Source organism: Pituophis catenifer, unplaced genomic scaffold (genome assembly GCF_029215685.1).
Source record: "Pituophis catenifer annectens isolate HBS135680 unplaced genomic scaffold, rPitCat1.0.hap2 SCAF_14, whole genome shotgun sequence".
Classification (NCBI taxonomy): Eukaryota; Metazoa; Chordata; class Lepidosauria; order Squamata; family Colubridae; genus Pituophis; species Pituophis catenifer.
Genome location: NW_027256894.1, coordinates 7340554 through 7363608, shown reverse-complemented (window position 1 = coordinate 7363608; position 23055 = coordinate 7340554). Strand labels below are relative to the sequence as shown.

At 41.2% G+C, this 23055-nt stretch overlaps 1 protein-coding gene across 1 annotated transcript in view; it reads left to right on the top strand.

Moving 5' to 3' along the window:
- Positions 1 to 269: 269 nt before the first annotated feature.
- The window catches only part of MCTP2 (multiple C2 and transmembrane domain containing 2), a 125965-nt gene continuing 103179 nt past the window's right edge, over positions 270 to 23055 (top strand). The window contains exons 1-6 of the mRNA XM_070953809.1: positions 270 to 803; positions 3721 to 3777; positions 5890 to 5995; positions 15750 to 15892; positions 20289 to 20365; positions 21889 to 22000. Coding sequence (XP_070809910.1) covers positions 324 to 803; positions 3721 to 3777; positions 5890 to 5995; positions 15750 to 15892; positions 20289 to 20365; positions 21889 to 22000 — 975 coding nt within the window. The 5' untranslated portion in view covers positions 270 to 323. The remainder of the gene's footprint in view (positions 804 to 3720; positions 3778 to 5889; positions 5996 to 15749; positions 15893 to 20288; positions 20366 to 21888; positions 22001 to 23055) is intronic.

The following is a 23055-nucleotide window of genomic DNA, read 5'->3' as shown; positions in this document are numbered from 1 at the left end:
TTTTTATCCTCACGACTGGTGTGGAATCAAGAATTGATTTCCTTCCTAGTAAGAATAACATTTGCCTGCGAGGTTTTTTTTTTTTTTTTTTTTTAATGTTTTGTTTTGACTTTCCACGTTGGGCGAAATTAGTAATGCAATCTGTTTTGATCGGGATCTGTTCAAGGTATCTGCCAGAGACATCTTGGCATTCAACCGAAATCAGTACAATTCCAGAAAATAACTGCTCTTTTGCTCTCTCTCTCTCTCTTTCCCCTATTGTTTTTTAGGAGTTGGTGAGAGGCGTACAACTTGGAGCATTATATAAGGCTGTCAGCTTAATAATGGATCTGGAGAAACCTTCTGTTTGGGGGTCGCTGAAACAAAGAACGAAGCCTTTGTTACAAAACCTGAGCGTCAGAAGGACTAAAAAAAGCTCAACCAAACTCATTGAGAAGCGACAGATTCATCCTTTAGATCGCCGACTCAGCTCCTCGGTGCCCGATGTGCTGAACATAGAAACAAAACTTGAAGAAGAGACCCACTATTCCAGGGCCAAAGCCATGTCCACTTACTTCCCAAGTGGCTTTTCCGCCACCGAGTTATTTCTGGAAACCAGTAGTAACTCTTCCACCAGGCAGACGGAGGAAGAATGGCAATGGCGGAAGGAGGAGACCGTCCACTTGGAAATTGGGGTTCGGGAAACGGAAGAGTTGGTGGTTGGTGGACCAGATTTGGAAGAGAGGCGGAAATCCAGCGAAGATTTTTTTGAGCTGCTGCAAAGAAATACTTTCAACAATGAGCTTACGGAAGACCCCCTTGAGGTAATGTGCTTTGTGGGGGGAGGACAATTAAATCTGACATAAGTTTCTTCACAGCATGTTTCCTAAGCCTTGGGCAATTTTTTAAAAATAGGGCAAATCAAAATGAATCTTTTTTTGGGGGGTTGGGAAATAGGCTTAAATGCACAAAAAGGTTTATATCACTGGGGAATTGATGTAGATCTAATTCATCCAGAGTGGTGTTTCTTAACCTTTGCAAGTTGGAGATGTGTGGATCTTCAGCTTGCCAAGTTTGAGAAACACTGATCTAGCAGCATTCATTTAGAGAAGATAATCCAAGATTGCATATAGTTGGTTTGATACAAGGTGGAAATGATTCGACACTGCCTTGTCGTTGTTCTGTTTGTAACAACTCAAGTCTAGTCTACAACCTAAGACAAACAATTTCAATAAGACACAGCTTTTCTGAGATCAGCCAAGGGACCTGTCTATAAGTCGAGAGCAACTCAAGGACATTGTTACTGCAAATTGTATTTCTGCTTTTAAAAAGGACTGTTTTAATCATTGTCGTTGCAGCTTTCTTCAGCCTGTCGTATCTGCCTCCCCAAATTTTAGGTTTTTTAATCCCAACACATTAAGTTGAATTTACTTACGGGAAATCGAGTGAAAACTTTTTCCATTTGAGCCGAAGTATATTTAAGGCAACAAAGTGGTATATATTCAACCACTTTAGAAACGACTTTAGAAAATCATAGATTCTTTAAATTTCAAACTCCTACAATCTTATTGGCCATTTCCTGTTTAGACAATTTAATTTTCACTTGCTAGATTCTCTGCTTTCACTTTGACTGATTTGCTGTCTAATCTGTCTCCCTCCCTCCCTCCTTCCCTTTCTCTCTTTCTCTTTCTCTCTCTCTCTCTCTCTCCCTCTTTCTCTTTCTCTCTCTCTCTCTCTTTCTCCCTCTCCCTCCCTCCCTCCCTCCCTCTCTCTCTCTCTCTCATTTTCTTTCCTAGTGATGGTATCAAAAATAATGGAGTGTGTAGGATTGTTTGTTTCCCATTTGCATCTCAAAAAGACATCAATTGGCTTAATATTTAGCATTAAACAGAATTGTAAAATTAAGGGTTACTCATCTGAGTAAGCGCTCTTGTACCCAAATCAAAATACACATTTTATTTCTGGGTTTAAAAAAAAAATCTAGTAATACCGAATTTAAAAATCAGTCAAAAGCTATTTGAGGCAAGTGGCAGCTGTTGATATGGGAACTAAGTACCTCTGATGACATTCTTATGTTTCATCCTTGGACTTGAAAGCTTTTGTCTTTATTTTTCAGTTGACTCATACAATTGAGCTGAAGCAAACCCTCCAATTTTCTTCTCAGGGTAGCTTGAACATGCTGCTTTTCAGTGACTATTTTTGGGACTGGAAATATTACACATCAGATTAGATGGAGATGGTTCAAGTCATTCCCCATCTGTGGGGGCTCCATCACTGGAGGTTTTTAAGAAGAGATTGGACAGCCATTTGTCTGGAATGATATAACGCAGTGATGGCTAACCTTTTTGCCGTCGTGTGCCAAAAGCGGGGGAGCATGGGGGGGGTCATGCGCACACGTGCCCACACCCATAAGTCAATGCCCCACCTCCTGCACTTCCCCCCGCTTTTGGCACACGATGGCAAAAAGATTACCGGTGGGCCTGGTAGGCCTGTTCTTTGCCCTCCCCAGGCTCCAGAGGCTTTCTTGGAGCCTGGGGAGGGTGAAAACTCCCGGACCACCCCAACGATGCCCTTGAAGTGATGTCCCGGTGCCTGGAGGCCGTACGGATCTGGATGGGGAGGAACAGGCTCAGGCTCAACCCATCCAAGACTGAGTGGCTGTGGTTTCCGATGTCCCGATATAGTCAGCTGGTGCCATCGCTGACTATTGGGGGTGAATCATTGGCCCCCACGGAAAGGGCTCGCAACTTGGGCGTCCTCCTGGATTCACGGCTGTCTTTAGAAGAGCACTTGATGGCCGTGACCGGGAGGATTTTTCATCAGGTTCGCCTGATCTGCCAGTTGCGTCCCTTTCTGGATCGGGACTCCCTACACACAGTCACTCATGCCCTCGTCACCTCTCGTCTGGACTATTTCTGCAATCTCACAAGGCCTCAGCCATTTCAAGAAGATAATTGATGTCATTTGGCAGGGTATCTTGTCTATCGTTACCAGGGAGTGAATGCAGTTTCTAGTGTTTTGCTATACCTCATCTTTAGGATTGCTGTAGAAATTAATTGTTCAGTCAAAAATTTGACAGTCAGTAATTTCATATTATTCATAACCTTACGTCCCTGGTAACGTTTCGTTCACTTTGTATTTTTTTTTTCTTCCTTTGTGTTACTTCAGATGGTAAGAATAGAATAGAATAGAATTTTTTATTGGCCAAGCATGATTGAACACACAAGAAATTTGCCTTTGGTGCACACGCTGTCATAAAAGAAAAGATGCATAAAAGAAAAGATGCATAAAAGAAAAGATACGTTCATCAAGAATCATAAGGTACAACACTTAATGATAGTCATAGGGTACAAAGAAGCAATCAGGAAACAATATCAATATAAATCATAAGGATACAAGCAACAAAGTTACAGTCATACAGTCATAAGTGAGAGGAAATGGGTGATGGGAATGATGAGAAGATCAATAGTAGTGCAGACTTAGTAAATAGTTTGACAGTGTTGAGGGAATTATTTGTTTAGCAGAGTGATGGCATTTGGGGAAAAACTCCTTGTGCCTAGTTGTTCTGGTGATCTGTCTATCTATCCTATCTATCTATCTATCTATCTATCTATCTATCTATCTATCTATCTATCTATCTATCTATCTTATTTTAGTTAAACACCGGTGGAACCTTTCACCAATGGAATACGATATGTCAACAAAACCTCCCTAATTCACAATTTCTTCTTTTTTCTGTAGCAATCATATGGAAATTCCAGCCTAGACTCCTCATATTCTTCTCAGACATCTGATCCTGTGAGTAATTTTGTTGTTTTTGTTTGAAACTGGAGTGAAACTCAAGAATTAGAGGTCAATTGGATGCTTCTAAATATTAGTTCAGCAATACTTTTCTTTTTCGTAGGCTTTTATGTGCATATTCTTTCTAGCCAGGTTTTACCTACGTAAGCTAAGATGTTCTAAAGCCCTGGTTCTGTGAAATCTCATTCACAAGTTTCTGGGCTTTTTATTTCTAGCTGACAAACAGCAACTCTGTGTTGCTCTCTGGCAGAAATAGCTATCTGAGTCTCCCAGAGAGCAACACAGAGTTGCTGTTTGTCAGCTAGAAATAAAAAGCCCAGAAACTACAGCCACATCGGACAATCTTAGCAACGGAAATTATTTGATTATTTCTTCTAGTTCCATCATGTGTTTTGTGGGAGAGATCCGATTGACATGGCTGAGTGGAGGCCCATTATGTGGAAAACACATCTTATAAAAAACACAGAACATTCGCTGAAATCAGAGGCACTCTTTGTGTATTTATGTACTTCATAGATTTCTCTCTCTCTTTTGCCCCCGACTTTTATAATTTTATTAATTTAATAATATGACACAAAAAGAATATAAAAACAAATATTGGGGAAATTAGGGAAGGAAAAAGGGAAGTGGATAGTGGGGGAAACGTCATAGGTTTCTCAAGGCACAGTCCAGGAAAAAAAAAAAAAAGAGAAAAGCGAGAAAGCCAAAAAAGAAAACCAGAAAGCATTTACAAACTTTAAAACTGATTGACATTTTTGAAGTAACACTAGATCAGCGCTGCCTGTAGAAGTGGCCAAAACATGTATTAATGTTGGAGTACTCATCTCTAATGATCTAAGTGCCCAAGCCCACTGTAACAGCATTGCCAAAAAGGCATTAAGAGTTGTTAATCTAATCTTGCGTAGCTTCTTCTCTGGTAATATTGTACTGCTGACTAGAGCATACAAAACATTTGCTAGACCAATTCTCGAATACAGCTCATCTGTCTGGAACCCGCAATGCATATCGGACATTAATACAATTGAGAGAGTCCAGAGGTATTTCACGAGAAGAGTCCTCCACTCCTCTGCTCACAACAGAATCCCTTATGCCACCAGGCTTGAAATTTTGGGCTTGGACAACTTAGAACTACGCCGCCTTCGGTCTGACCTAAGCGTAGTACATAAAACTATCTGCCACAATGTCCTACCTGTCAATGACTACTTCAGCTTCAACCGCAACAATACACGAACAAACAATAGATACAAACTTAAGGTAAACCGCTCCAAACTCGATTGCAGAAAATACGACTTCAGCAACAGAGTGGTCAATGCCTGGAATGCACTTCCTGACTCTGTGGTTTCTTCCCCAAACCTCCAAAACTTTAACCTTAGACTGTCTACTGTGGTTCTCACCCCATTCCTAAGAGGTCTGTAAAGGGGCGTGCATAAGAGCACCAGCGTGCCTTCCGTCCCTGTCCTAATGTTCCTTTCTATTCATACCCATTTCATGTATTCATTTTATACATTTCATGCATTCACAATCATGTTTATACTTTTACCTGTAACCTTATATATGCTTGACAAAATGAATGAATAAATGAATGAATAAATAAATAAATAAAATGAACAAATTAGCCAAAGTTTCTATCTGATCTAAAAAGTTCTAACCTTATTTAACAAGACAGGCAAAAGCTAATACCTGAAAGCTGTGGGTTAAAGAGCCCCACAAATTTGAATGTGTTCTAAGTCAATATTCAGAGCTGTATAGATTTTCAAGTTGAACTAAATTTTATATTAGATTTATTTTAGACACTGATGCATGTTCCCATAGTTTAATTTGCCAGTTTTCTAAAGAGTGGATTGCATATGATTTCCAGCAAAAAGCATAAAATATCCTGACAGATATATTTGATTTGGAGACCAAGAATTGCTTAGGAAGTCACGGAGGTGATGGAACAAACGATGGAGTAGGGAAAGGGAGATGGATGATGGTTGACTTGATAGTGGCCAAATCAAGAGTTGACTGCAGCAAGGAATTTGACTTTTTGTGAAGTCAGTTGATTGACTATTATCTGTGTTGGCTCTTCAGGGAAAGTGAAACTGATAGCTGACTTTCTTTTTTTTCAAGACTCTTGAGGGAGCCAATGATGGTTTGAGTAAACCCAGTTCCTTTGCATATCTGTTGATGATACACCTGAAAGAAGGCAGGAACCTGGTCATCCGGGATCGCTGTGGTGAGTCACTTTCTGAATCGTTTCTGATTTCTGAGACACATAAAATGCAGATGCCCATGAAGTCTGTATACGTTTTATGTTTTTGGTTTCTGTGAGAAATTATGCTACTGAAGTTCAACAGTTGGCTCCTGACTCAGATTGTGGTCTCCATGGAACCTTCTGGGACTTCCAAGTTGATAGATTGGTAATATTTATTGGGTTGGTGATCAGCAAAGTTTAAAAGAACAAAACCAGAGTGAAGCAGGCAAAAATGGGAAAGAATTATGAAATAAAGGCAGAAAGAGGGAGGGAGGGAGGGAAGGAAGGAAGAAATTAATGAAGGAAAGAAAGAAGGAACTAATCAGACTTGACTAAGAAGCTCTTAACTCCTTCTTTTGTTAAAGAACAATGTATATGTGATCCTTTCCTTTCCTTTCCTTTCCTTTCCTTTCCTTTCCTTTCCTTTCCTTTCCTTTCCTTTCCTTTCCTTTCCTTTCCTTTCCTTTCCTTTCCTTTCCTTTCCTGTTCCTTTTCTCCTTTCTCCTTTCTCCTTTCTCCTTTCCCTTCACTTCCCTTCCTTTTCTTTTTCCTTTCCTTTTTCCCTTTCTCTTTTTTTTCTCCTTTCTCCTTCCTTTCCTTTCCCTTTCCCTTTCTCTTCCTTTTCTCCTTTCTCCTTTCTCCTTTCTCCTTTCCCCTTCACTTCCCTTCACTTCACTTCCCTTCCCTTCTCTTTCCTTCCCTTCTTCCTAGAGAACTACATTTCATGTAGACCTCTTGAGGTCTGATTTAACTTAAATTGCTGTGAATTGTTGAAGTTTAATTGTTTAAGTTGCAGTTCCAGCACCTCCAGAGGTCCTTAGGATATGATTGGTTACCATGGGCTCATATGTAAATAGAAACACCATTGAGGTTTGGACTTTGTAGCTCTCTGAATTAAAAACAAACAAACAAACAAACAAACCAGATTAAGTATCAGAACAGAATGACATCCAGTCTAGCCTACGCTCCTTGAATTTTCTGGTTTTTGTTTGTTTTGTTTTTTTGTTTTTTATTGGATTTATATACCGCCCTACTCCCGAAGGACTCAGGGCAGTGAACAGCCACAGAATAAAACACATAAATACAAAAATTTAAAATAGAATAAAAACGAATTAAATAATTTGGATGAGACAAATTTAAAATACCCAATAATTTAAAAACAAATTAAAATTTACATTTAAAAGGGGAAAAAAATTAGGCCAGGCCAGCTTGATGAAATAAAAAAGTCTTAAGCGCACGACGGAAGGTGCGCAGATCCGGGATCCTCCGTATCTCCGGGGGGAGCTCGTTCCAGATCGTAGGTGCCCCCACAGAGAAGGGTCTCCCCCTGGGGGCCGCCAGTCGACATTGTTTGGCCGACGGCACCCAGAGGAGCCCCTCTCTATGGGAGCGTACTGGCCGGTGGGAGGCTATTGTTGGTAGCAGGCGGTCCCGTAAATAACCAGTAGCTTCCAATCATACACCATCTCTAACCATCTACGAAGGCCAGAGGAGGGTTACCGCTTCCTGCTGTATGTGGAAATAGAGATTCTTACTAAAAGAAACCCATCTAAGTAGTTTTCCATAGGAAGTGGGCAGCAATTCCCCTTAATGAAAGATCTGCGATTATTCTGCATTTTCTTTGACGAGGCCAGTTGATTTTAGTGAGAATGTGACGTCACTCTTGTTTCCTTTTGGTGGTATTTTGGTTTAGAGGTGTTTTATCAAGTCTTTAGACAGCAAAGGCCCCACTGCCCCTGCTACCAAATTCTTTGAATTAGTGAAAAGAAAAAATACCTCCAAAAAAAGAACGAATTGTATTATGTGCCACGATGCAAAATATCTAATAGGGATTAGAACTTGTCCTCTTTTCTTTTTTCCCAAAGAAGGTTTTTGTTTCAATAAAAAGGTCATTTCATCAAAGTGAAAAGAACAGTGGCTTATATTTCATCTGTCGTGCTAAGTTGTGGTTTCTTTTAACTGTGGTTTGTTAAGCAGGCTGCAGTAGCTGAGTTTGTGGTCCCAACACTTTGGATAATGGCTTAGTCTATTGTGCCAATCAGATTAGAGAAATATATATATATATGTAGGTCTTTGGTTATTCGGGTCTTCTCCCACGTAAAATTGGAAGTGTCTTGGCGACGTTTCGACGAAGTCTCATTCGTCATCTTCAGGCTGGTGTTCTCGGCTTCGTGCTTCCAGGAGCTCCTGGAAGCACGAAGCCGAGAACACCAGCCTGAAGATGACGAATGAGACTTCGTCGAAACGTCGCCAAGACACTTCCAATTTTACGTGGGAGAAGACCCGAATAACCAAAGACCTACATACAAACACCCGCGAAAACCTGAGAAAACATATATATATATATATATATTTGTTTATGTAAGTTTTCACGGGTATATATGTGTGTACAGTTAACATCTCGGGTTTCTTCCCGTGTAATTGTAAACATATCCCTAAAAGGGTAGTAGCGACGTTTCGACGAAATCACATTCATCATCTTCTGGCTGAAGTTCTCGGTTTGGTGCTTATGGGCAAACTGTGTGATCGTAACATGTTACGATCACACAGTTTTGTAACATGTTACGATTGCACAGTTTGCCCATAAGCACCAAACCGAAAAGATGATGAATGTGATTTCGTCGAAACGTCGCTACTACTCTTTTAGGGATATGTTTACAATTACACGGGAAGAAACCTGAAATATTAATGTACACACACACACACACACACAATTTTATTAAAGATTGCCTTTAATTACAGATAAAAATTAATGCAAACTGCAAGTAATCAAAGGATAAAAGGAAATTAAAAAAAATGGAGAAAAAAATAAGAACATAGCAAAGAAAAGGAAATGTAGAAATAACTTCCCCTTTCATCACAAGTAAAAACGACTTTAATGACTTATCAGCTTCCGCTGAAAGCAGCAGTCTTTTCATCCCATAGCTGATCTCTTATTTATAAACAGATCTTAAAAATTTATCTTTTTAAAATCTTATTTATAAACAGATCTTATTCAATGGGAGGAAAAACATTTAATTTATGTTTTAGTGGCTCCCTCTGCTGGATATGTTGTAACATTGCAATGTATTAGAGAGAAGAATTGAGTAAATATGTCCCTCCAGTGTTTTGCCAACTGCAATCTGTTAATCTCTTCGGCAAAATAAAGACTGCTATTACTATTTCCCCTATTTCAAGCTTCTTAAATCAGCCTCTATATTCAGAAGCACATTATTTGGAAACTGAGTCAAGTCTGACTTCTCCTTTTCCTAAAAGCTTTCTCCTGCAAAAAGACGGGGGTTATTATTATTATTTTTACTTCCTCATTGTCAGTATTCTTTAAAATTTATTTCAAATTTGTTGAGGTTGCATTTTCAGTTAGCCTTATAGCTACGAGGTGGTGGAAGTTGCTGGAGTCCTCTCTTTTCCATCCGTTATTTTTCTTTCACCCTATGGATCTTCTTCTTCTTGTTGTGCCATATCCATCATCGGATGTTGGTGATCATGTTGCCAATTCTATTTTTGTCAACAGCTGCATGAAAAAATGCTGCTGAGTTTTGTCCAAACCAGTCCCTTAGGATTTAAATTTTTTTTTTAAAAAAAACCTTTATTGTTAAAACAAAATTTAGACATGGTGGAACTGTCTTGGCCATATCTCTGCCATACAGAATTTAAGATTCTTATATCTTCAATATACGTTACTACTTACTAATTCTATACACGTACTTAACTTCTTTTACAGGTTTACAGATACATACTACATTACATATACTGCATCTTGTTTTGATCTATACCTCCTTGTTCTTATCTGTTCCGACTTCCATCCCTTAAGTCCAGTGGTGAAATCCAAATTTTTTTACTACTGGTTCTGTGGGCGTGGTGTGGCTTGGTGGGTGTGGCAGGGGAAGGATACTGCAAAATCTCCATTCCCACCTCACTCCAGGGGAAGGATACTGCAAAATCCCCATTCTCTCCCCACTCCTGGGGGAAGGATATTGCAAAATCTCCATTCCCACCCCACTCAGGGTCCAGCCAGAGGTGGTATTTGCCGGTTCTCCGAACTACTCAAAATTTCCACTACTGGTTCTCCAGAACTTGTCAGAACCTGCTGGATTTCACCCCTGCTTAAGTCTAACCATTGGTAAAATTTATTCCAAATCTCATAGTATTCTGTCCCTCCTTTAGTTTTCAGTTCTAATGTCAGTCTATCACATTCTGCACATTCAAGTATTTTCTTTATTCTTTCCCATTCTTTCGGTACGTTTTCACTCTTCCACTGTTGGGCATAAACTATTCTTGCTGCCGTTACGATATGCAGTGTTAAATATGTTACTCCTTTACTTCGATCTTTTTTAATAATTCCTAATAGGAATAATTCTGGTTTGAGTTCCAATCTCTGTCTGGTCATTTCTTCCAACCACATTCAAATCTTTTGCCAGTATTCTTTTGCTCTTCTACATGTCCACCACATGTGGTAGTAGGTGCCCAATATTTGATCCCATTTCCAGCATTTAGGTGATAATATTTTGTACATTTTGGCTAGCCTGGCTGGTGGTAAGTGCCACCTATAAAACATTTTATATAGGTTCTCTTGTTAAACCTAAGTATCTTAGGTTTTGAAGCCATGATGTTTTTCTTCTGCCTGGGCCTCGTTTACCTTCCATCTTTCCCTGGACGATTAAGTGAAGGATGCCGTATTTTTCTGGGTGTCGCATCACATGTCTGAAATATTCTAACCTTCACTTTTTAATGGCTTAGATGATTTCCCTTTGCTTTCCCAGGCGGCTTATTCCTTCCTCATTTGTGATGTTGTTAACCCAGCTTTTACGTAACAGCCGTCTGTAAATCACCTCTTCCTACTTAGACATTAATTTAGGGGTGGGAAGCAAGGAAGGTTGTGGATTGCACAGCGAGACATGGAGCTCTCTCTCTCTCACACACACACAGAGAGTGTAACCCATGTGTAACCCAGACCAGGGAAAGAAAAGTTGCTTTATTCATGCTTTATTCAAGTCTGGGAATCATTGTCTTCTTGCTTCTTGGCTTTGTTGTTAACGATAGGCACCTCACCCAAGTCTCATCTTGGGTAAAAGTGGAAAAAAGCAGAAGCTCTTCTAGAGAAGAAAAGAAAATCTAGATTTGTCAAGGGGACGATCCCTTTCCAGTCTCCAGTGCTGAATTGTTAGACTGAACTGTAGGGATTCGTAACTAGGTTGTGAAAATCACTTACAGTAGTGGCCAAAATTGTGGAAACCTTTTGGGAAAAGTGTATTTTCTAAAACTAGCTAATAACACCACTTTTTGGGGGGAGTAGTAGTACCCTAAAATTATATAAATTATAAAATGAGCCTCGGCGGTGCAGCGGACTAAGTGCTGTTAAGTGCTAGCACTTAGCTTCCAGATTCCTGCAATTAGTGCGAGTTCAAATCTCACCAGGCTCAAGGTTGATTCAGCCTTCCATCCTTTCGAGGTAGGTAAATTGAGGACCCAGATTGTGGGGACAAGAAGCCAGCTTTGTATAGAACAACACCGCTTGGGGGGGGAGGGGGCGAAAGCCCTAATAAGCAGGTATATACATAAAAGTATGCAGGTTATTGGTATAATGCATTGTAAGCCGCCCTGAGTCTACGGAGACGGGTGGCATATAAATTGGACTAATAAAATAAATAAATAAATTAAATAAATATATCCATGGAAAGATAATTGAATCAAGAATGTAATGCAATTACTTTTATGAAGGATTTGCTATTAGAATAGCAGTTACAGCATAAAGAGAAAAGTGAAACCCGTAGAAAAAATGAGATATACAAAAACTATCACCATAAAAAATACGAAATATACAAAAATTATCACCATAGAAAAAACACAGCCACCAAAATTGGTTGTACGTCGCCAAATTACGAGTGTGAACTGCTGATCTAGAAAGCTACTCTTTTCTAAGCTGCCCAGAGTCACCACGAATGAATTAGGCAGCCATATAAATTTTGTAAGTAAGTAAGTAAGTAAGTAAGTAAGTAAGTAAGTAAGTAAGTAAAACAAACAAACAAACAAACAAACAAACAAACAAACAAACAAACAGGTTGGGATTGGACTTGGATAGGGTTTAGGGAAACCACTTTACTTGCTGTTTTTGTATGTAGCCTAAGTTTCTTTGACCACTTGCAATAAAACCTAAGTGAAAGTTACTCATCGCGGAAATGAGATGTTTAAGGAAGGCTGCCGGAGTGTCCAGACGGGATAAACAAAAAAACAAAAAAACGAGATCGTAAGAGAAAGAATTGGAATCAAACTACCCGTCAACCACAACAATTCTAGTTTTATTGACTTATTTATCATTTTCATCTTATTTATGAGAATCACCATCAAAGTCATTTATGATTTTAGGAGGTGCGTTATTGCAAATTTTGAGAACCACTGCGCAAGCCAAGTAATGCCAGGTTTCGAAGAGGAAGCCAAGCTGTTCCTATAACGGGGGTGGGGTGGGGGGTGGGGTGGGGGTTGGAGTGGGGGATGGGACATCAAAGCAATTACAGACCCTTTTAACAGAATGCATTTTCTGGATAAATTAATAGCGGCTTTATTGTAGATATTGTTATCAATCACACGCAAGAACGAGTGTTGTGGAAAGATAAATCAACATTACAGCTCCTGCAAATGTAACATATTAGCCTATTAAAATTCTTGGGGAATTCGGGAAGCAGGTGGATGGACCTGGTAGCTGTCATTTATTTAAATGTTCAAAGCCATCTGACAGTTCCTCGCAAAGTCTCCTGAGGAAATTTGCTCACCTTTATGACTCTAGGAAGAGAATAGTAAATAGAGAGCGAGAATGAAGTCAACTTTTCTTGTAACTGAAGGAAGTAAATAGCCATCCTACTGAACAGTCAGTTCTGGGTTTGTTTAATTGAGTTATAAATGATCTAGAGCACAGCGTAGCCCATCCAGAGCAAAGGATATCCTACTCAGAGTAAAGGATAGCCCATCCAGAGAAAGGGACACCCTATTTAGAGCAATGCCCCCCCCAACCTTTTGAGCACCAGGAACTGGTTCCGTGGAGAGAGGTTTTTCCGTGGACCGGAGGGGGGCATGGATTTGTGCTCTGCCTGCATCCCGTAGATGGGGCCAGTGCTGGTCCACGGACTGGGGATTGATGATGATGATGATTTAGATTGAAGGGTAGTCCATCCAGAGTAAGTAAAAGTAAAGGTTTCCCTCGCACATATGTGCTAGTTGTTCCTGACTCTAGGGGGAGGTGCTCATCTCCGTTTCAAAGCCGAAGAGCCAGCGCTGTCCGAAGATGTCTCCGTGGTCATGTGGCCGGCATGACTCAACACCAAAGGTGCACGGAACGCTGTCACCTTCCCACCAAAGGTGGTCCCTATTTTTCTACTTGCATTTATGATGTGCTTTGAAACTGCTAGGTTTCACTGCAGGTGATTTCATTTCCTCTTGTCTTGTTTCTTTAAAGAGATGTTATTTACTTGGGAGGATAGCAAATTGTTTCAGCCGCTCTTTTGAATATTCATGTCTTATTTTCACCAAATAAGCATCCCGTTTCTGGATGGAATAAAGCAGATCATTGTTCTGGCCTTACCCCTACCCTCAATGTCCCGAATTTAAAAAAATTTAAAAAAATTAATTAAAGTAAAGTAAAAAAAAACAAAAACAAAACAAAACAAAACAACAAACGACAATACCATTTAGGAAGCATATCGAAGGATAGAATTCTTTTAAAGTTTTTAGTTCATTCCCTTCCCCTTCTGACTCCCTGCTGTGCTGGCAGGATGTTGTTCAGAAAGAAAATATTTACTCCTTTTGAAGAAAGGAAAAAAAAAAAGGAGGAAAGGTATAACAGATCCTTTAAAACAACAGTGCCAGGGCTGTGGGGGACTCAACGGACAGCTTCTTGTCAGCCCAGGCTCTTTAAGTCAATGCCCACGGCTCAGTTGTTTGTAAAAGCTGCTGAGATGGAGGTTTCACCCCATCTGTTAGTTGACACTGACGGAGCCCCTCCTGGGATTTCCCCCCCTCTCTCTCTTGCGTTCTTAAGACCCCCCTCCTCCTCCTGTCTCCATTTGTTGCTCTTCCCCACCCTGTCATTCGCCTGGTTGAGATGTTACTTTCTTGACAAGCTTTCCTTGCGTCTGGCTTGTTGGGTTGGCTTTGTTGAGGGTGGGTGGGTGGAGAACGCATCCATCCATCCATCCATCCATCCACCCACCCACCCCTCCCTCCTTCCTCACTGCGCCTCTCTTCTCCAACAACCTCTCAATTATTCCCTTCCCCTCCCCACAATTAACATTCTCCTAACTTGACATGTCTTCCCCTCATTTTGGCTCCGGCTATGGCTATCCTATCCTATCCTCCATCCCATCCCTCCCCGCCCGTTCCATCTCCCTATTAATTCCAGACATTAATATTTTCTTTCACGCAAGGGCCGCCGTTCACCCGTGAAACAATTTGAACATTAGGTAGCTGTCAAGATGCCCGGGGATTACCCAGCATGCTTTCTTCCGACACCCCTCCATAAGTGACACCACCGAGGACCTGCTTCGGAGATGTTTATTTGGAGAGGGAGCTGAAAGGCGTGAAGGCTTGATCCCAAGGAACCCATCTCATTTAATTAAAATACTCTTTCATTATATTTCGCCTTTCTTCCCACCCCCATCCCCACCCCCCCTTTCCTCGCCCCAAAAAGAAAAGGGAAAGAAAGAAAGAAAGAAAAGCTCCTTTGGGTTGGGAGACGTTGCATCAGTTTTGCAGAAAGGAGGCAAAGGGAGAGGTTATCCCACCCAGCCGAAGCTGTTGTGTGGTCGATGCTGTTGTGTGGGTTGTTTTTTTTCCCCACTCCCCCTGTTTAGGAGGAGAAATATTGTGGGGGGATTACTTTGTGGGCCCGTACTTTGCATTTTGAAGTTGAGATTTGTGGCATGGATACCTCTCGTTTCACTTAAGCAAGCAAGCAAACAAATAAACAACGGATACATTGTGCATTGAGGCCACTTAATTTTTGCAGGGACTTTTCTTCAGGGGTGAAATCCAACAGGTTCTGAAGAACCGGTAGCGGAAATTTTGAGTAGTTTGGAGAACTGGTAAATACCACCTCTGGCTGGCCCCAGCGGGAGGTGGGAATGGAGATTTTGCAATATCTTTCTCCCAGGAGTGAGGTGGGAATGGAGATTTTGCAATATCCTTCTCCCAGGAGTGGGGTGGGAATGGAGATTTTTGCAGTATCCTTCCCCCATGCGTGCGCTGGCCAGCTGATTTTCGGGCCTTCTGGGCCCACCTAAAGTTGGTAAACGGGCTGTTTCCGGCCTCGGAGGGCCTCGGGTGGGGCGTTTTCGCCCTCCCCAGACTCCTAGAAAGGCTCTGGAGCCTGGGGAGAGCAAAAAACGGGCCTACTGGGCCCACTATACCATCGTCTGCCAAAAGTGGGGGGAGCGCAGGGAGGAGAGCGCGCACATGCACGAGGGGGGCAGGGCACATAAAATTATAGGTGGGCACATGCACGCGTGACACCCCGCCCCGGTGCTCCACCCGCTTTTGGCATGTGATGGCAAAAAGGTTAGCCATCACTGCCCTATAAACTGTGGCTGGTGTCCGCTTTGATGGTGGTTTTTTTGGGCAGCCCGGTTTCCTTTTACCATTAACTTTGCTTCACTACTATTATTATTATTGAGTAAATTTGTACCCTGCCCAAGTCCTCCGCAACTCTGAGCTTTGTTAACACGATCTTTTATTATGCTTTGCTACTAAGGTACGAGCGACCCATACGTGAAGTTTAAGCTGAATGGAAAAACCCTGTATAAAAGCAAAGTGGTCTATAAAAACCTGAATCCAGTTTGGGATGAAACCGTTGTGCTTCCAATACAATCTTTGGACCAGAGGCTCTGGGTGAAGGTAAGCCGCCCATCCGACCGTATCAAATGTCGCCGTATGTGATGTTGTCCCTGCCAGCCGACTTGGTTGTGTTAACGAGGGGAGGGAGATTTCCCTGAGAATTCATCCATGCATTTTTAATTTTTTTTGCTTGAGGAAAGGCTTGTTACTTAAAGGAATCTTTCAGATGTAGGTAATACTCTTTGGGGATGTTTGCAACCAGATGGCCTGCTCGAAGTGCAAAGTGTACAACTCCCTTCACTTCCTTTAAGGATGTCGTCACAACTTTGCAAGCTCCCTCTTTCCTTCTCCCAAAGAAAAGCCCATTTCGTGCAATTTTTCCCCATGCATAAAACCGTTTTGAATTCCTTTCCTATATTTTCCATCATTTCCTTTCCTATATTTTCCATCATTTCCTACCTATATTTTCCATCATTTCCTACCTATATTTTCCATCATTTCCTTTCCTATATTTTCCATCATTTCCTTACCTATATTTTCCATCATTTCCTTTCCTATATTTTCCATCATTTCCTTTCCTATATTTTCCATCATTTCCTTTCCTATGTTTTCTATCATTTCCTTTCCTATATTTTCCATCATTTCCTTTCCTATATTTTCCATCATTTCCTTTCCTATATTTTCCATCATTTCCTTTCCTATATTTTCCATCATTTCCTTACCTATATTTTCCATCATTTCCTTTCCTATATTTTCCATCATTTCCTTACCTATATTTTCCATCATTTCCTTTCCTATGTTTTCTATCATTTCCTTTCCTATATTTTCCATCATTTCCTTTCCTATGTTTTCCATCATTTCCTTTCCTATATTTTCTATCATTTCCTTTCCTATATTTTCCATCATTTCCTTTCCTATATTTTCCATCATTTCCTTTCCTATATTTTCCATAATGGGCGCGGTAGCTCAGTGGCTAAGACGCTGAGCTTGTCGATTGAAAGGTCGGCAGTTCAGCAGTTCGAATCCCTAGTGCCACCTAACAGGGTGAGCTCCCGTGACTTGTCCCAGCTTCTGCCAACCTAGCAGTTCGAAAGCATGTAAAAAAAAATGCAAGTAGAAAAATAGGGACCACCACACCACACCACGCCCACCAAGCCACGTCCACAGAACCGGTAGTAAAAAAAATTTGGATTTCCCCACTGCTGTAGAGTAGAATGATCTTGTCATCTTAAAACCCCAAACCTTGAGAAACAGATGTTCCATAACCTTGAGATGGTCTCATCGACATCTGGTAGAAACAAATCCTCCTTATCCTTGATGGCTTTTTGGCAAAACCAGATGAAGCATTCCAAACATAAGATAAGATAGACTTGTCCTTGGTAAATCCCAGTAGGATGAAATATGCGAAACAGATGTCAGTAAAGGTGCTTAAGAGCCTATATCATATCTTCAGTGAAGACCTAACCGAGTGGCTTTGAAGAGGACCATCTACCATTATCTCTTTGGGAGTTCCCTGACTGGCTGAATGGGCTCACAATCTTTCTTTTCCTTGCCGTGTAGTATTCTTGTATTCTCTAATATTCACGTTACGTTCTTTTCTTACGGTATCTTGGATTTATTCATGGATTGATACTGCCTTCGATACTCCTACTGACGTGATCATTGCTTCTGAATCCAAAAGAATCCTGCTAAATTGGAGACAAAACCCTCTCCTGAGACCGAGAACGTATTCCTTTTTGTGTTACATTAATAGTTGGTTCAGTTTCATTGGCAAACATTGAATTAAAAAAAGACCAATCTGAAATTATTTTCCGACAACCAGATCTCTATTTTTCCTTCCACTCTCTCTTCTCCCGTTCCATAGGTATCAGGTGTATGATCAGACTTCTTTTGATTTTGTGGGTTCAGCAGTTGTAATGCTTCGCAAACTGGGGGTTGGCAGCCTCTTGGCTTTCCACACATCCATTGAGTCAGAGGTGGGTTTCAGCAGGTTCTGACCAGTTCTGGAGAACCGGTAGCAGAAATTTTGAGTAGTTCGGAGAACCGGTAGTAAAAATTCTGGCTGGCCTTGCCCCTATCTCTTCTCTGCCTCCCGAGTCCCAGCTGATCGGGAGGGAATGGGGATTTTGCAGTAACCTTCCCCTGGAGTGGGGTGGGAATGGAGATTTTACAGTATCCTTCCCCTGCCACGCCCACCAAGCCACACCCACAGAATGGTAGTAAAAAATTTTGAAACCCACCACTTCATTGAGTGTCAGGGAAAAATTGCAGGTGGAACTTGCTTGCAAAGATATTTTCAATAGCAGGGTACTCCCTACTAGAAAACCTCTATGGAAATTTTTCCTAACTCTTTCTAACTCCAAATTAGGTGGAGACATTCAGAAGACTTTCTGGTGAGTGGTCCAGTGGCCTAGAGGTGGAGCTCTTGCCTCACAATCAGGAGGCTGTGAGTTCGATCTTAGGTAGAGGCAGATATTTCTCTCTCTGGGCAAACTGAGAATATATCTGCTGAACAAAACTCCGCATTGGCGACAGGAATGGCATCCGACCATTAAAACACTCTGCTAGCACCATTTAGACTTCACCTCGCAAGGGATTATGGGGTTGTTAAATGGAGATGAGGATGATGATTCAGAAGAGTTTCTGGGCCTAACTCTGTTTTAGTTTGTTTGGACCTGCCTGTCTGAAAGAGGCAAACATGGCATTTGTAAGGAAACCATAAACCAGAGGTCTGCAATCTTAAACCGACCCTCTGGAATCGGTTGCCCACTGGGCTCCGGACGGCCCCCGACCTCCGCACCTTCCACACCGACCTAAAGACATGGCTCTTTCAGCAACTTCCCTGATCTGCCGTGGATTTTAACTTGGGGATTTGGGGATTTTAAATTGGTTTTAACTATCTATCTATCTATCTAATTTTATCTATTGTTGGGTTGTTTTTATTGCTGTGAGCCTTCCCGAGTCCTACGGGAGAAGGGCGGCATATAAATCTGACAAACAAACAAACAAACACTCAAAGAGCCATTTAGACCCGTTTCTCATAGAAAAGAAAACATCGGAAGCCACAAAACCTGGCTGGGCGTGGCCAACTCGGCATCACTCACTTCCACCAGTCACATGATCCCCCCCTAGCCATGCCTATCCAGCCGGTCATTAGGGCAGAGTACCAGTTGTTAAAAAACACCAGGAACCACAAAACTCTTTTGACATCTCTCTCTCTCTCCTTCCCTTCTCTCTCCCTCTCTCCCCCTCCAGTCTCTCTGTATCTCTCTATGTCTCTCTCTATCCCCCTCTCTCTGTATCTCTCTGTCTCTGCTCCGGCCACTTCTCCATCACCCACCGCCACCCTTACCTTCTCAGGCCAGGCAAGGAGTGATTGGGAGGGGAGGGTGAGGGGCGGGGCCAGCCAGTGTTGGGATCACCCGACAGGGAGCCACAGCAGAGGGCCCAAAGAGCCGCATGCGGCTTCAGAGCTGCAGGTTGCTGACACATGCCATAAACGTTGGGACTTTAAGTATCTCTCATCCCAAAATATGGGCCTATTTAGTTTCCTGAACTAAGTTATAAAGGAGGATCCCGGACCTGTGCGCTTTCCGCCGTGCCATCAAAACATTTCTTTTCCAGCAGGCCGGGCTGGCCTAACCTCTCTTTTAAACTTTTTAAAAATTTCTAAATTTTAAATTTGTCTTATGAATTTGGGGTGTTTTAAAATTTTGTTTTCCGGGCCAATTATTTAATTGTATTTTAATGGTTTTTTAGCATTTGTATTATATGTATTTTATTTGGCTGTTCACCACCCTGAGTCCTTCGGGAGAAGGGCGTTATACAAATTTAATAAATAAATAAATAAAAATAAATAAATAAAAATAAATAATTACCGTGTTTCCCCCAAAATAAGACCAGGTCTTATATTAATTTTTGCTCCAAAAGACACATTAGGGCTTATTTTCTGGTTAGATCTTATTTTTGGGGAAATACGGTACTAAATGCATCCATTTAACAATCTTAACTGGGGCTTATTTTGGGGGGGTAGGGCTTATATTATGAGCATCCTGAAAAATCATGCTAGGGCTTATTTTCCAGTAGGGTCTTATTTTCGGGGAAACAGGGTAGTAGATTGTGATGGCTTACTGGTAGCTTGTACAAACTCCATCTTGGTTTGTAACAGATAAAAGGTGACACGTAGAAAGGGGGGGGGGGAAATAAGATCTTGGTTTGTGAAAACGTGGTGTATATTTTTGAGAATAGTTCCATCAGTGATAGCAATACAACAGCAACAAGAAGGCCATGGTTAAAGAGCCTGAAAGCTTATTCTTGTTTGTTATATCCATGATTGGTTCAGTTTCATTGGCAGACACTGAACTAATAAGGCCAACCTGAAATTATTTTCAGATAATCAGATCTGTATTTTTTTTCCGCCCTTCCTCCTCCTCTTCTCCCGTTCTATATGCCTCAGGTTTATGACAGAGACTTGACTTCTTCTGATTTTATGGGTTCGGCAGTCCTAATGCTTCACAAACTGGAACTGAACAGGTAATCTTAACATTTATATTTGTCTTTCAAAATGCATTTCTCCATTACAGAGCACTTAAGGTGCTTGGTACGGTTGCGTTCTATCTGGGCTCGATGAATATTTGAGTCTTTTTCAGTGTTTTGCTCTTAAATTAAATATGAGCCTTTTGGGCCCAAAGGTGCTTTTTCAAGAGGCAACCGGACTTTCTGGTTTTTTCTTTGAAGAGGTTTCGCTTCTCATCCATGAAGCTTCTTCAGGAAGAGGTTTTCTTGGATGAGAAGTGTAACGTCTTCAAAGAAAAAATAGAATAGGAATAGGAATAGGAATAGGAATAGAATAGAATAGAATGGAATGGAATGGAATGGAATGGAATGGAATGGAATAGAGTAGAGTAGAGTAGAGTAGAGTAGAGTAGAGTAGAGTAGAGTAGAGTAGAGTAGAGTAGAGTAGAATAGAATAGAATAGAATAGAATTGGAATGGAGTGGAGTGGAGTGGAGTGGAGTGCAATGGAATAGGATAGGATAGGATAGGATAGGATAGGATAGGATAGGATAGGATAGGATAGGATAGGATAGGATAGGATAGGATAGGATAGAATAGAATAGAAGTGGAGTGGAGTGCAATGGAATAGGATAGGATAGGATAGAATAGAATAGAATAGAATAGAATAGAATAGAATAGAATAGAATAGGAGTGGAGTGCAATGGAATAGAATAGAATAGAATAGAATAGAATAGAATAGAATAGAATAGAATAGAATAGAATAGAATAGAATAGAATAGAATAGAAGTGGAGTGGAGTGGAGTGGAGTGGAGTGGAGTGGAGTGCAATGGAATAGAATAGAATAGAATAGAATAGAATAGAATAGAATAGAATAGAATAGAATAGAATAGAATAGAATAGAATAGAATTGGAGTGGAGTGGAGTGCAATGGAATAGAATAGAATAGAATAGAATAGAATAGAATAGAATAGAATAGAATAGAATAGAATAGAATTGGAGTGCAATGGAATAGGATAGGGTAGGATAGAATAGAATAGAATAGAATAGAATAGAATAGAATAGAATAGAATAGAATAGAAGTGGAGTGGAGTGGAGTGGAGTGGAGTGGAGTGGAGTGGAGTGCAATGGAATAGGATAGGATAGGATAGGATAGGATAGGATAGAATAGAATAGAATAGAATAGAATAGAATAGAATAGAATAGGAGTGGAGTGGAGTGGAGTGGAGTGGAGTGGAGTGGAGTGGAGTGGAGTGGAGTGGAGTGCAATGGAATTAGGATAGGATAGGATAGGATAGGATAGGATAGGATAGGATAGGATAGGATAGGATAGGATAGACTAGACTAGACTAGACTAGACTAGACTAGAATAGAATAGAATAGAATAGAATAGAATAGAATAGAATAGAATAGAATAGAATAGAATAGAATAACAGAGTTGGAAGGGACCTTGAATGACTGAGAATCTCCATAGACACCTGTAAAGACTGCTTTTGGTTGATTCTGGTTGCTAGCTGAGTCTAATTTCTTTTTCTCACCCAGGACCACGGAGAGGATCCTTAAACTGGAAGACCCGAATAGCTTGGAGGATGATATGGGTGTGATTGTGTTGAATTTAAGACTTGTTGTGAAGTCGGGCGATATTAAAAGAAATGTAAGTAAGACTACCAGAGCCATTCTGGCTTTCCTGGTGGGAAGGAAGAGATGGACAGAGGGCTGGCATCTGTGGTTGCATGTTGTCGTGTGCCAGGAAAATTCATACTACTGTTGTGACCCAGGTCCAAGTAGTTAGTATTAAATACAAACAGTTCTAAAACAAACAGACTTCATTAGAACAGCTGAGAATTAACTCATTCTCAGCGTAGTCCAAACTAAATTAAAGCAAATTCTTCAAAACACCATTCCACAGTTTATCACCAACCTTGGGATAATTAGGCAAACTGTCAAAGGCTTCTCTTGGCAAAAGTTCAGAAGCAGAGGATGCTGAGCAAGATAAGAACCAAGTTTATCAACGTTGTTTTCCGGCAAAGAGCCCAAGAGCCGTTGCTGGTCTTTTAAGCCTTATGGGAGGGGCCAATCATTTCTTGGCCCTACTCCCGAGTCGTCCTCTCTGCTTTATCTGCTCCTGCCTTCTGGCAGCTCTTCTTATACATGCACTAGGAACAGGCTCCTCCTGTTCCTCTGCCTCTCTGCTATCCGCCTCTGGAGGCTCCAGAGTCCGTGCATCGCTCCCATATGGCCCTGGCCCCATCTCTGCCTCTGACACAGAGCCCTAGTCCGGGCCTTCCCCAGACTCCAGGACTGGCCCATTTTCCTCCCCAGCCTCCTCAGTTTCTGACTCCGCTGCTAGCTCCGTGGGCTGCTGGCGGACCACAACAGCTTGTCCCCGCCTTTCTAGTGGCTTCATGAACACATCTGCATAGTTTTCTTGGCCGCAGCGTGAAGGCATTTATCATTTTCTTCCACAGCATAATTTTAACTTCCCTGGCATATCCTAAAGAGAGATAAATATATGAGATTTGCTGGAGCTCTTTCATCCAAGTACCAACTCAATCGGATGCCGCTTTAACTTCTAAATGCCAGATAAAAATCCATCAGGCACTTCGTCTTGCTGTGGACAGAGTTGATATCACTGAATTAAAAGTGTGAACGAATAACAGAATTACAAAATGGGCTTTGGATGTAAGGCGAAGAAGAGCTAGCCTAGTA